The 13,317-nt window shown below is 36.0% G+C and overlaps 1 protein-coding gene across 1 annotated transcript in view; it reads right to left on the minus strand.

The window, feature by feature from the left end:
* SEMA3E (semaphorin 3E) overlaps positions 1–13,317 on the minus strand; it is a 126,887-nt gene that overhangs the window by 41,658 nt on the left and 71,912 nt on the right. The window contains exons 3-4 of the mRNA XM_062491658.1: positions 10,865–10,924; positions 6,145–6,264 (exon numbers count right to left, since the gene is read on the minus strand). Coding sequence (XP_062347642.1) covers positions 6,145–6,264; positions 10,865–10,924 — 180 coding nt within the window. The remainder of the gene's footprint in view (positions 1–6,144; positions 6,265–10,864; positions 10,925–13,317) is intronic.

Genomic DNA, 13,317 nt, shown 5'->3' on the forward strand with positions numbered 1-13,317 from the left:
AAAAGAAGTGAAGAGGTGGCTTGATCTCTGTGCATAGGGACTTACACGAGGAAAAGATGTGGAAAAGATAGTGGGAGACTTTTCAACTTTGCTATCAAAGGCATATCAAGGTTAAATGACAGGAAGCTGAAGTTAGAAAAATTTAACCTTGCATAAGTGGCTATTTCCTAACACTAAAAGTAGTAAAATACTAGAACAATTAATATTTAAGTCAGAGAAATAGTGGTGTTACCCCTTTTTCCCTTTTGCAGCACAGCACCTTTGTTGTTTGTTGTGAGCATACATGTTGTCTTCACCTAATTAATTTTCTCTCTGAGTTAGGTACCATTTTAACCTCTTGAAATGTATGCATATTCAACTTCCAGAACATGAAATGCTTTAATATAAAAGAAATGTGGAGCATATGGATGGTTTGGGGCAATTTGGCAGTCTGTGGTGTGGGCAAGCAGACCAGAGGATGTGAATGAACCCCTCTGGTAAAAGATTTTATGACACATGTTGTCCACTTGGCAGAACTTCCTATCTATTTAGTGGATGGAGCACCAAATGGTGGCTTTTCACCTATCTTCAAGGACATTGTGTCTCTAAGCAAATATTTTCAGCGCAAGAATTTGTCACACATTCTATTTAATGAAGAACTGGCCAACACCCACTTCTATTTGGTCAGTGCAACCAGATGTTCCTCCTCCTTAATCCTCTGAAAACAGTGTAGAGATGAGGTAATAGGAACAAGCATGGAGACAGAGCAACTTGGCAGGTCATTGTTTGTTTTGATTATAAAAATATGTCAGAAGCAACACTATTATTGTAAAATAATAGACATAAACATGTCTACAATTTTGCTTCTCAACAAAGCTGGAAGAATGATGTCATTACCACATGTTGGTCAAGAGCACGAGAATTATGTCATGTCAAAGTTAAGCTGGGGTGACCAGCACAATCTCTCAAGACTTGCATGTGAATTCACTCTAGTTTGTTAAAGCAAGAGCTGAGGAGCTCATCTGGTTGGTGTAGAGGGGTAAACAGAAAGCTTATTGAACAATTAAACCTTGTCTTGGTTTTGAATTGAATCACAGAACACATAGAAAAATAAGTGGCCTTCCCACACTCAAAATATTAAAGGCAATGTAGTTTAGAAAGAAAAAGTTATAACTTGACTGAACTGTCTTCCATGCAAAAAAATACAACTGCTGCTTACTAAAGGCAAGTCCTCTCTAACAGGACTAAAGACAGAATTTAGAGCCAGTCTTCCCTGATAAGCAGAATCTCACTTAGCTAATTGAGGAGGAAATAACATAATGAGGAATACATAAGATAAGGTACTCCTAGAGGAGAATCCCAAAAAAACCACCCATGTATTTTGAGGAAAGGGTGGCTTCGTTCATCAGTCTCCCGAAGTGGGTAAATACAGCTGTAGGCAGTTTACTGAGTTAAATGAGGCACTGAAAATGGCACCCCGCCAGCTCCATGTACATATTAAAAATTTACAGTGTGTTCTGAAGGAAAAATTCTTCATGCATTGTTCTTTCCCATAAATTTAATTCCCTCAACAGGTTTTGTCATGCAGAGATGCCTTCCTCTCCAGGAATCAGCTCTATCTTGTCCCCACGTAGCTTGCAGAAACTTGGGATATTGTTTCTGCACATTGTTTTCTTTTGGAATTTCTACTAATTTTGCAGGTCCTATGGAGGCAGAGAAATTTTTTAGCTGTACTTGGTGAAACTCCCATGTGGCCTTGCAAAAGTTGCTTTGTGAGTTAGTGAATAAGGCACTCTGGATCATCGGAAGGCCTCCAGAGCACCCCTAAAACCTGTTGCTCTACTAATAGATAACTCATAAAGATGAAATCATTACCTGACTGCAGACAGATCCTTTGATTTATCTAAGGTTCATTAGTACTCACCCAGGGTATTTTGAGCTATACAGAACAGTGTCAGAGTACTCTTTTACTGGCAGCTAAATGTGGTGAAACACAGAGAGAAAGCTCTTCCTTCAGCACTTGTCACCCGCTGCCAAAACTGAGAAGTTTATAAAAACACAAAAGGAAGATACTAAATGCACGTGCTTCCCCCCTTCTCTGCCCCACCCTGCCTTGTTGGCATCAAAGTCAACAAGAGAGACAAATGTCAATTGGATGAGAATCAAAGTAAAAGAAGATTTTTTTCTGAACTTTTCTTCATCTTGTTTATCTGGTTTGAAGACTTATCTCAGATTTTCTTCCACAGAGTACATGGAAAGGATGCATATGTATTTCCTCATGAGAAATCTGGGGTGCAGGGTCTCTGGCTCTTGTTTTCTTAAGGAAAAATAATATTTATTTTAATGAATTTGCCTTCATGTTTGGATGAAATACAAAAAAAAAACATGGAAGAACCCAATCTTTTCTGACCTGCACTGATTTTTATCATTTGGAAGCATTTAATGAAGTCAGAGATAATGAACCCATTTACTGGCTGGCATTTAACTTCCTAATGTTTTCTTGGACAAGACTTTGTAATATGTTCTGCTGTAAACACCAGTAGCTGTTCTATCCGCAAAGTCAGCACTCCTGTTTTTCCTAATTTGTAACTTATTTCTAAATGGCAGAAAAACATTGGGTATTTTGCCGAAATGTTTAAATTTCGTAAAGCAACATTGATCAGAGTCAAAGTAATTAAAAACAGAGAAAAATATAAAAGGCTTTTGTCAGTGACTGTACTTATATATTTTTAGAATTATAATAACTGACAACAGCTTTATGAAACTGAACAGCCTGGAATTCCAAAGTGAAATCAACTAAACGAATATTGGAATAGAATGCAGTAAACCATTTTATATTTAATATTTCAAATGGATATATAGTGTATAATAGAATTTATAAGTAATTTGACTTAGAAAAATATATTTGGTTATACTCTGGTGGTACAACACAAGTTTTATGTAGAATTAAACAAATTTCTTGTTGGTTTATATGATCAACATATTAAGACAAAATGCATGGTATAATGGAATTTCTATAACCACGGAAAGCACAAAAGAAGCTGCAATGTATCACAGCACAATGTGCTTGTGAAAGATTTCAAAGCACATTTCAATTACTACATAGCAGGATTAATACCTTCTGCAGAGACTGTTTGGGGAATGAACATTATAGCTGCGTTTTTCAAGAACATTAGATGCTCTGTTCTAAGGCAGTTCCAAGGTATAATTATCTGCTAATGAAGCAATCTAATTCTGCTTATCTTTGAGAAACTTTTGGCTCCATGATTTATAGACAAGAGCTCAGTGTTCTGCAAGACACAGCTCAAACCTGTTTTTGATATGAAAAGATGAATTTGTGGTTGTATAAGTATATAAGATTTTATACAGGAGGCAGAATGCTCCTTTTCACAAACTGTACTGCACCTCACAAACCCACGCTAAATCAGGATGCCATATGGTATGCTTGTGATCAGGGCTTTGGGGGATTTCCACTGTTCCAAGGAAAACCAGAAATGCTTCATTTTCTTACCAAATGGCTATTCAGAAATGGATGATTATGCAAAATTTTGTTGAAAGCCAACAACAAAATAAATGTCCCTGCAACATGGGATTAGTGATCTACCAACATCCAGAGCCTTAACTGCATGTTAGGTTCCAACAGGTTCCTCTTTGGCCTGCTCAGTAAATGGGAAGAGGCAATGTTGCAGAAGATACAGTCCTGCTATTCAGTCATGTGCTTAAATGCCTCTCTAAAAATCACCTCATTTATATACCATTAATAACTTAAGAACCCTGCAGTTTTTACTAAGAGGGTCACAGCCTCCTTACTCCATCAGCTCAGGGAGCACTACTGAAACTTCTAGTTAAGGTCTCTGACCACAGAGCAAGTAGTTTTCTATGCTGATACTGCTGATTCATAATTCTACATGGAAGTGTGCATCTAAATTCATATACTGCATTAGTTATGTACCTGGAAACACAGAACTTTATCATAAGGGGCTCCCTCCTTTCCTACATCCCAACCCTTACACTTCACAATGTCTGAGAAGTGCTTTGTTCAAATACCTATGAGCCAAAACATACCTTGTGCTACTCAGACATGAGGAGGTGTAAAGAGGCATGTAGTAATATTTTAAATTTTTTGAATACTAGTTCATTTGCTACTGTCCTTTCCATGACAGTCAAACGGTGAGAAAATGGCCAGAGAGATGAGGTGGAAGAAACAGGGGAAAGTAATTGGATGTTTTTGGAAGAGGATACTCTGACACCAGATAGATCAGCAGAGACTAAACTAGTTTTCTTGCAGAAGGATCTTTTTCTTTCACTTCCTGAAGTTACAACATATCCTTATCACTCAAAGAAAGCAATTTGCCCACTCAGCCACATACCATATGTTATTTTTAACCTTTCATATAAATGGCAACTGTCTTTTTTAATCCTGATGGTCAGCTTTTCAGATAACAAGAAACAGTATAGCTACTTATTAGTATAGCAAATATATTTCCTGTTGGTCTATACAACCAAAAAAAAAAAAAAAAAAAAAAAAAAAAAAACCCCAAAAAAACGGAATTTTTCCCATGATTTCAGTGTGGGTAAAATTTTAGAACCTCATAGTGACAAGGGAGAATAATGAACAAAAATAAGGGAAGGAAGGACAGTGACAGATAAGGGGACAATCATGGGCAGGGGACAATCATGGGCCACACAGTCTTATATGTATCTTGTTTCTCATTTCTTTTTATTGGCTTCTATTTTTATTATTCTGTTGTTTGTGCTTTCTAAAATCGTATTCCTACATATACAGTCATTGTTTTCTTCAAACTCTACTGGGAAGCCTGACAGGAGGTTTGTGAGAGGAGCAATGAAGACATGTAAATTTGTCTTATTTTAGCATTGCTTATTATTTAGCTCCTTCCTGAGTTTCATAAGACAGTGTGTTTCTGCTATTCATACAACTCTGGAACTAAGTGGTGTGCTGGAGTCCTAACTTTTGAGATGCTTCTCATTTTGACAGCAGTTGAAAGTGCACAGAATGGATTGGATCCTTGGAGGTTGCTTCTGGTGATGTTTTCGTTTGTTTTGTAGAAAAGAATACCTCATTACTCAGAAAAGATTAATTTAAAACATTTGCTTGAAGTAAATCCCTTAACTGATTTCTATGACTATACTTTAAAAAACTTCATATGAAATTAATATTTGTTCAAGCCAAGAATTCCTGGCCATAGGGGAGAGAAAGAATTCTCTTGGAGAGTGCTGTAGCATCAGCTCCATGGCAAGTGCTCAGCTCTGCCAAGAGACATCATGTGAAGCAACTAAACAAAACCATTGACCAGCAGCCCTTCCTGACACCTGCCAGTTAAAAGCAATCTTATCCTTGGGTTATAGAGCATCTCCATCTATTAAGTCCCACCTGACAAAGTGCATTTCCAAGAATCCCTGGTTCAGTTCCTAAAGCTGTCAACACATGTGCCTTCAGCAACCTAGATTTGATGCCCAAGGAGTTTTACATGCTAATTTAAGATGAGAGGCTGGTACTTCTGCTAAGTCTTTAAACCTGCTCTAATAGAGCTGAGTAAGAAATTATCCCAATTTCTAAGATGTCCAGAAAATTTCTATTTTTGCATAAGAAATATATCCAAAATATTGATGATATGTTCTTCTTATTGATCTCTGCAGTATTGTTTCACTCAGCTGTAAACATCATGAAGGAGCTTACATGCACTTGCTGAACAAGACGAATATAAAGAAGCTGAATTTACCAAAGCTTTCTTATGAAATTCCATCTCCCATCAAACTAACAGATATTTTGATATATGATGTATTATTTAATTTCTTTAAAAATCAACAACAGCAAAAATCCAAACCCTGACAGATTTAGCTAAAACTCCCCCTAAAAATTTACTATATTTTCTTAAGTATTATTATATCAGCTTATCTAGTAAAAAACACACCAAAAGAACCAAGATGAAAAAGTCTTTGAATTCTTTGCATAATTCTCCAGAATATACTTTCAAATATTAGTGAGTTCCTCTGAGCACAAACTAAATTATATTCCAACATTACATTTCATCAGAGAAAATATCTGTCATATGAGAACTGTGAATAAGTGAATTTATTTTTTTTTTTTAGCCACAGAAGCTTTGTTGGAATCTAGACTGAAAGAATGTAAACCAAACTTCTTACCTCTGATGGATGTCCAGCTCTTATAAAAGTACAGAGTGGATCAAAAGCTCCTGTTCCACAAGCCAGAAGATGGGTCCTGTTGTATCGGTGAAGGACACGGATGTAATTTGCACATTCATCCTAGTTTACATAAAAAAATAAACAGAGAAACATTCGCTTTTAAATTTTGTTTGTTTGTTTTTCCTTTTTTTGTTGTTGTTGTCGTTTGCTTTTTTTTAATATATATATTTTTATGCGCCTATAGCTGATGTTCTAATAGTAAATGCTTCTATTTCACTTCATGTTACTAACTCTGCGCCACCACTTTTGTGGATGGGAACTTTTACATTAAAAAGCAAGTTTAGAGCACTAATTGATCATGCTTTATTTTAGATGCTTAACCTGTTAAGAGTTACTGAATTATAAAATACACACTTTTGTGCTTTAGTCTTGGAGATAGTCTGCAAATCTGATTAGATCTTTACTACATATTATTGGATACATAAGACATAGAAGTAAGATTCAGAGCATAAGATGTGAATGGTCAGCAAACAGCTTCTCTCTAGAGTCAAATAAACTTCATATCAAGAAAAATATTTTTTTAAATAGCACTATTAATTTATTGTATTTTAAAATTGTTAATCAATATTTTTTGTATTGTATAGACACATACTTTGTATGTTTCCACTATTTAAACCCCTTTGAAGAGGAACTATTCATTTCCCCCAGGCCAATACTTTGGGACTCATTAGTGTATTTGCAGCTTCATAAATATTACAATTAAAACATTTTCAAACATCCCTTTGAGATGTGGGATCGTTATTCCTGTGCTAAACTAGAAATGGAGACAGTGAGATAAAAGTATCCCTTTATTTTGAGACTCCTGGGATATGGTTTTAGATTTGGTATTTTGCAATGGTTTCTACGAGTGGAGCAAAATTACTGTTCATTCAATTAACTGCTCAACATTTCTGCAACTTAGAACCCTGAGCTTTAAGAGTCACATCAATTTTAAGACATTTAAAATGGAATTAATCTGAGCTAACTTTAGCTGTTCTGGCATTTAGACGTGTAATTTATGCAATTTTCCCAGGCTTTTTCAATAGTCAGTGAAGTAGGCTAGACATCCCCAAAAGGCAATTAATAAAATCCTGAAATGAACATGTAAAACATGTTTGTTTGCTATTTTTTCCTTTGTTGAAAATTTCGAGTTCTCCACTGATGACTACTCTCATTTTTGGACTGCTGTATTTGTGTGAGGAAAATCCTGGGTCTTTAATAACTAACTGAAAGAAATCAACATCAAAAAGGAGGAGTCTGCAGGGGAATCACGGGCAGAATTCAATACTTGAAATCCACATTAGGTTCAAAACTAAGAAACCATATTTCTTTCTTCAAATCCTTGAATCATTCAGTGTGTCTTCCAAATGCTCCAGCAAATAAAAAAGGAAAGGAATCTCCCCTGCTACCTGATTCTTCCTTAACTGCTCTTCCTTAAGATATATCATGATACTTCTAGAAGTAAGTAACCTACACAAGACGTAACCTGTTGTTATAATTAAATATTATGCATATGCAAAGGGCAAATCAACCTTTTAATATCTTGGGTTTGGAATTTCTTGATTTGTAGCTAATTTTCTCCATTTCCTTTTTAAGGAATTATAAACAGATGAATCAAGAGAAGAATGGGTTGAAAACAATACCATGTAATCCTCCTTGTATGGATCAGCACTCAGTGAGAGAGGCATCCACTGTTTATGTTCATTTCCCAAATGTTTGCTGGCTGGTGGTACCATAACGCTATTCCATAGGTATTTTATGATGCCATGAAGTTTTTGAATAGAATCTTTATGGGGCACTGATGTTCCTCCTGATTCTCCCTCTCCTCCAAGCATGATCTTCCTGACATTCCCTCTGTTTGCTCTCACTGGTGGTCTGTTCTTTACTCTATGGTTTCCTTTTTTATTCATATTCGCCTTCAGCTCTTGATCTTTGTGCCAAAATCATTTTAGGGACTTGATATTTATTTTTAAATAGGAAAACTCTACACATCTTTTTCCTCCTGTGTGCCTTTGTAGGAATGCCTGAAAAATTCTGAAAAAAAACCCCTAGGATGCAGAAATACCAAACACAGAAAAATAATTCCAAATGGCTAGACTTGATCATTTACAAACAGATGACAAAAGGTGCTGTTCTGGGAAGTGTTCTGGGAAAAAGTATTGCTGTTAACCCTACCAATAAAGTACTATACAAAGAGCAAGGAAGAGATGTATCATGCAAGGGGACATTGAAATAAGATTTTCTTTATATTATATCAATTAATTATATACCAGTGCTGTCTTTAGGATGCTCCATAGATATATTAATATATCTGTGGAATTTTATTAATCTGAAACTTCTCAGTGTGGAGGAGTGAAGCATCTCTAGAGAATTTGATTTCTGTATCTGAATGATTTACAATTCTGATAAAGTTACTCAGAGTAATTGAAAACTCTCACACCACAGGCTAACAGGTGTGATTTCTGGCACAGTGGATGACAGCTGAAGGTTTTTTTTTCCCTTACCTTCACTAGAATCAGAAAAGCATGGCCTTATTTTAAGAGTATGGATGTGTTTTTAAGAAAAGCCCTTTTTAACTGTCCTATTAAGTTTGTTATTATCAGTCTCTTAAGTCTCTGAAACTGTTTATGACTACAATACATGTAATTTTACTGCTACAACACAAACTGATAACTTTTGAAGGTTAAACAAGCTTGTAAAATTGACCTGTTCTGTTATATAGAAAGAGGCAGCTAAGTGCATGTGAAGTATTTAAAAGCTGAGAAGCTTATTACAATATTATCAGTTCTACTTAATAATTATGCCTTGACTAACAGACCTTTTGCAAAGGAAAATAAAAAGAAGGGACAGCATGGAAATAAGCAAAAAAGTTTTAAACAGAGCAATATTTTTCTAGAGTTTGTAGTGTGACAAATAGCATTAAGAAATTAAAATTGACAATGGTTTGATTTTAAAACATTATGGTATTAAGTCAATATTGGCTAAGAAAAATGAGGGTGAAAAGAAAAATAGTAGGAAAGCTTTTGATTCTAATTTAGATTCCTTTCAGGTTGCGTAATTTATCTTACTGAATACTGAGCATGACAATGAAAACTACTAAGGTTTCCCTGATATTAATTAGTGTTACTCATTCACATAGTCCATAAATAATTAAGTCTCATGTGAGGATCAGAATACTGTTTGGTATTACAATATTTCCAGCTTTTAAAATTTCAATGTATTTTTCTTAAAGACTCTGCTTCTAGGATCTTTTGATTATTTAAAAGTTCTGTGTTTTTTTTCTGTAAAAGGAGTAGTTACACCAAACCTTCATGGTGCAGAGAAATGTGGAAAACACATGAAGCTCTTTAAATGACCACATTAATACAATGCAAATTTGAGGATTTAGAATAAAAAAAAAATTAATTGCAAAAAGGTTTTGAGTTTTAGGAAAACATGAGTCCAAGGGGTTATCTTTACTTTGAAACAACAGTGCCTATTTCTCCATTTATTTAATGAAACAAATATTGTCACAGTATCAGAAAATATGTAGCAGTAAAAGAAGGATGGTAGAGCTTTAACTAACAATAGCCTATGCTGAGAGGTAGTATCAAGTAAAGGCCAAATAATTTAGGTCGGGGATTCATTTAATATGACCCTAAAGTTCAGCCACTGTAGAAAACCACCATCAAAGAGGGTCACTTCTAGGCCAGGTGAATGGGAAGAGTTGGGGTAGCAGTAGTAGTAGTAGTAGTAGTAGTAGTAGTAGTAGTAGTAGTAGTAGTAGCAGTAGTAGTGCTTTCCAATCTGGTTCCAGTGCCTTAATGTGGAGAGTCCTCAAGCTTTTACTTCAGAAGAAATCTTTCTAGCTTCCTAATTTACTGGGAATATATGGTGGTTATGGTCGAGGCTGCTGTTTGCTGTGTTTCTTGCAAAGCTTGTATGTCCCTTCCATGTCCTACATTCCTGTCACTGCTCCTGTAAAACTACCATAATTTTCAGGTCCCTTGGTTCAGTGGAAGCTCTCTCAGCTGTGGGATTTATTAGATGTACTCTCTGTGTGTTTACGAGGTGCAGATAATGAGCTTGGTGCACTGCAAAATTAAAAAGAGCTCCCCTCCAGAAGAATTTCCATCCTGCTGTGTGTCAGTGAGTTTACAGGTCTTTTCCCAGGAACCGATTGCAGTCAGGGTACTGAACTGCAAGAACAGAGCAGTTCTGAAGTTCATTAAAACAGAATACTTTTAATAGCAGAACATGAAACCTATAGGATGATATAAATTACAGTGTATTTTATAATTAGTAGTAACTTAAAAGCTCTTTTGAATGTATTTTAGAGAATGTGAATGTCAAAGAAAAAGTGGAATGTGAATATGGAGAAGATATTCCATGTGTACAAAAAGAAAAGGACATAGAAATGGAAAAGGAGAATTATTAAGGAACTTTCTTTGATAGCACCACAATAAGAATCAGAAGAAAGTTCAGATGATCAGAAGTGTTCATTGCCTGTTTATGAGCTGGTTTGAAGAGCAATTAAAATAATAATTTATTGTGTTCACTGTAGTTGCATGTTTTTAACCTACAACACTTAACTTTAAATCTGTGCTTTAATCTCTCTTAAGTTAGGGATGCCTGAATCCTTGTTTTGGACCAGCCACTGGTATAATTAAAGTATATTTAATCTGTAATTAGTGATACTTACAGCATCTCTTCCTTTAATTATGCATTCTTCTGCCTGCAGAGGTGTACTAGGCCAATGGATCTGAGAAAAAAAAATAAAAAGAAAATAATTTAATTCAGTCTGATCATGGCAAACAAGCTTTCCCACTATTTGTCACAAGAAAGATTCTCAGATCAGAAGTACAAAATCATAGAACAGCCCAGGTTGGAAAGTACCTCAAAAGATCATCTGCTCCAGCCCTTTGCAGAAATGGGAGCCTAGATGAGATTATCACTCTGTCCTAGACATCTTTGAACACCCCACTGACAAAAACTCCACCATGTCCCTGGCTCCTTGTCAAGGGAGAGCCTCTTTCCTCTTTGAGATACCATTTAAATACTTAAGTACTGAAATACTGTGATGAGTTTCCCCTGAACCTTGCTTCCCCTGAGAGAAAGACCTTCAGTCTCTCCTTTGTTGGAACATAACTATCTTGATTAGGGTAGCACTGCAAACTTCGTAGTAGTCAACAGGAAGTTAAATCCTGTTGATTACCAACAGGTAGTTAAACAGGAAGTTAAAGGAGGTTAATGTATAGAGCATTTTATATAAATTCAGTGGAAGCATCTATGCTAAATTTTCAGTGATTCTCAACATAGTTATGATTTTTTTAATTACTAATTTCCTGATTGGAGTGACACTTAGGAAAGAAAATGGTTTACAGTGAGGTTAATAAGGGTCAGCAATTTACCTTATGGGAATAGGATCAGCTCTTCACAGTCAATTAGTAGAAGTGAAGCCAAATTACATAAGTGAGTTTGTTTCAGCTACCTACTGTATAACATTTATGTTTCATCCCAGATGCACGATTTGTTTGGATGAAAACAATATTAAACAATGACTGATCACACTGGAATGATTACTTAATTTCTTACAACATTTAAAAGTGAAAACAAAAACATGTTCATTTCAGTGGTATCAGGCTTGGCTGAAACCAAGTAAATATCAAAAAACTGATGTCATTATTAAGATATTTTTGTTAATAATCTAATCACAGTTTTTTTCCTGACTGGAAAACATTTTAAAATCAAGTGGGGATAAATTAGGAATCCTAGATGCCTAAGGATTGAAAGTAAAAGACCCACTTCTCATTAATATCTTCACTAACAACTTGGATGTGGAAATCAAAGGAATACTAAGTAAATTTGCCAATGACACTAAAATGGAGCTGTTGACTCTCTTGAAGGCCGAGGCACTGCAGAGAGACCAGAACAAATCAGAGGGCTGGGCAATCACCAACTTACACAAGGGTAAGTTCATTGTGCACCTGGGACAGTGCAACCCCAGTTCTGTGCATGGATCAGGGAATGAGAGACTGGAGAGCAGCTGCAGAAAGGGACCATTGGATGCTGGTCAATGACAAGCTGAGTATGAGCCAGCAGTGCCCTGGCACTTTTTAGGTCTCACATCATCTAAATCCAAGTTAATCAGAACATCTGTTTTCAGTCAGATGGTCTTATAATCATCTCTGCATGACCAAAAATTACTCTCATCTTGTCTCTACATTGCTGCTGTATAGTCTGGGAAGAACTCTACTGAACTCCCATGAAGGCACACATACAGTCATCCTGGTCAGACCTTTCCTGGTTCATGCATTGCAAAACTCAGGGTCCACAGTCATTTATTTTACTCACTGGTCAGGAATTGAATGAAGTTTGGGTTAAGCTTGTCCTTAACCCAAAAAACCTAGAAGTTATGAGATCTCTAGGATCTCTCCAGGCTAAAACTATGAAGCCACAGCTTACACTTCCCAAAGATATGTTTGAACTAGCAAGCTAAAATGAGAGCTTTTACCCACACCAGGTGTAAGTGGCTGTTAGGAGCAGAGAAACCACAGAGGGAATAAAAAACTTGACTCAGCAACCTGATATTAAATACACTGTGTGTAGGTGATTATTTTTGTATTTGGACATTTAAGTCTCAGTGCTGTTGAAAATACTTTGTTATGTACATTTTACACTTAAGATATACAAAATTAAAAATATATACAGAATTAAGACAAAAACACCAAAGAGGTAACCTAATGATTCTGCTTTGTCTGGAACATCAAAAAGCAGTTGAGTGGAGCGACATAAATTTGGTCCTTGGCACAGAAAAATAGAATAAATGGAGCTGCAGAATGGTTTGGGTTGGAAGGGACCCTTAAAGACCAACTAGTGTAACCACATACTATAGTTAGAGTCATCTTTCACTAGACAGTGTTGCTCAAAGCCCCACCCAGCTTGACCTTGAACAGTTCCAGGGATGGAGCATTCACAACCCTGTGCAAACTGTTCCAGGGTCTCACCACTTTCATAGTTAAGAAGTTCTTCCAAGTGTCTAATCTAAATCTACAGTCTTTTATTTTAAAACCTCTGTCTCCTGTCCTGTCACTACAGGCCCTGAGAAAACTTCCTGTCTTTCCTATAATGCCCCTTTACAAACTGAAACTCCAA

Source organism: Cinclus cinclus, chromosome 4 (genome assembly GCF_963662255.1).
Source record: "Cinclus cinclus chromosome 4, bCinCin1.1, whole genome shotgun sequence".
Taxonomy (NCBI): Eukaryota; Metazoa; Chordata; class Aves; order Passeriformes; family Cinclidae; genus Cinclus; species Cinclus cinclus.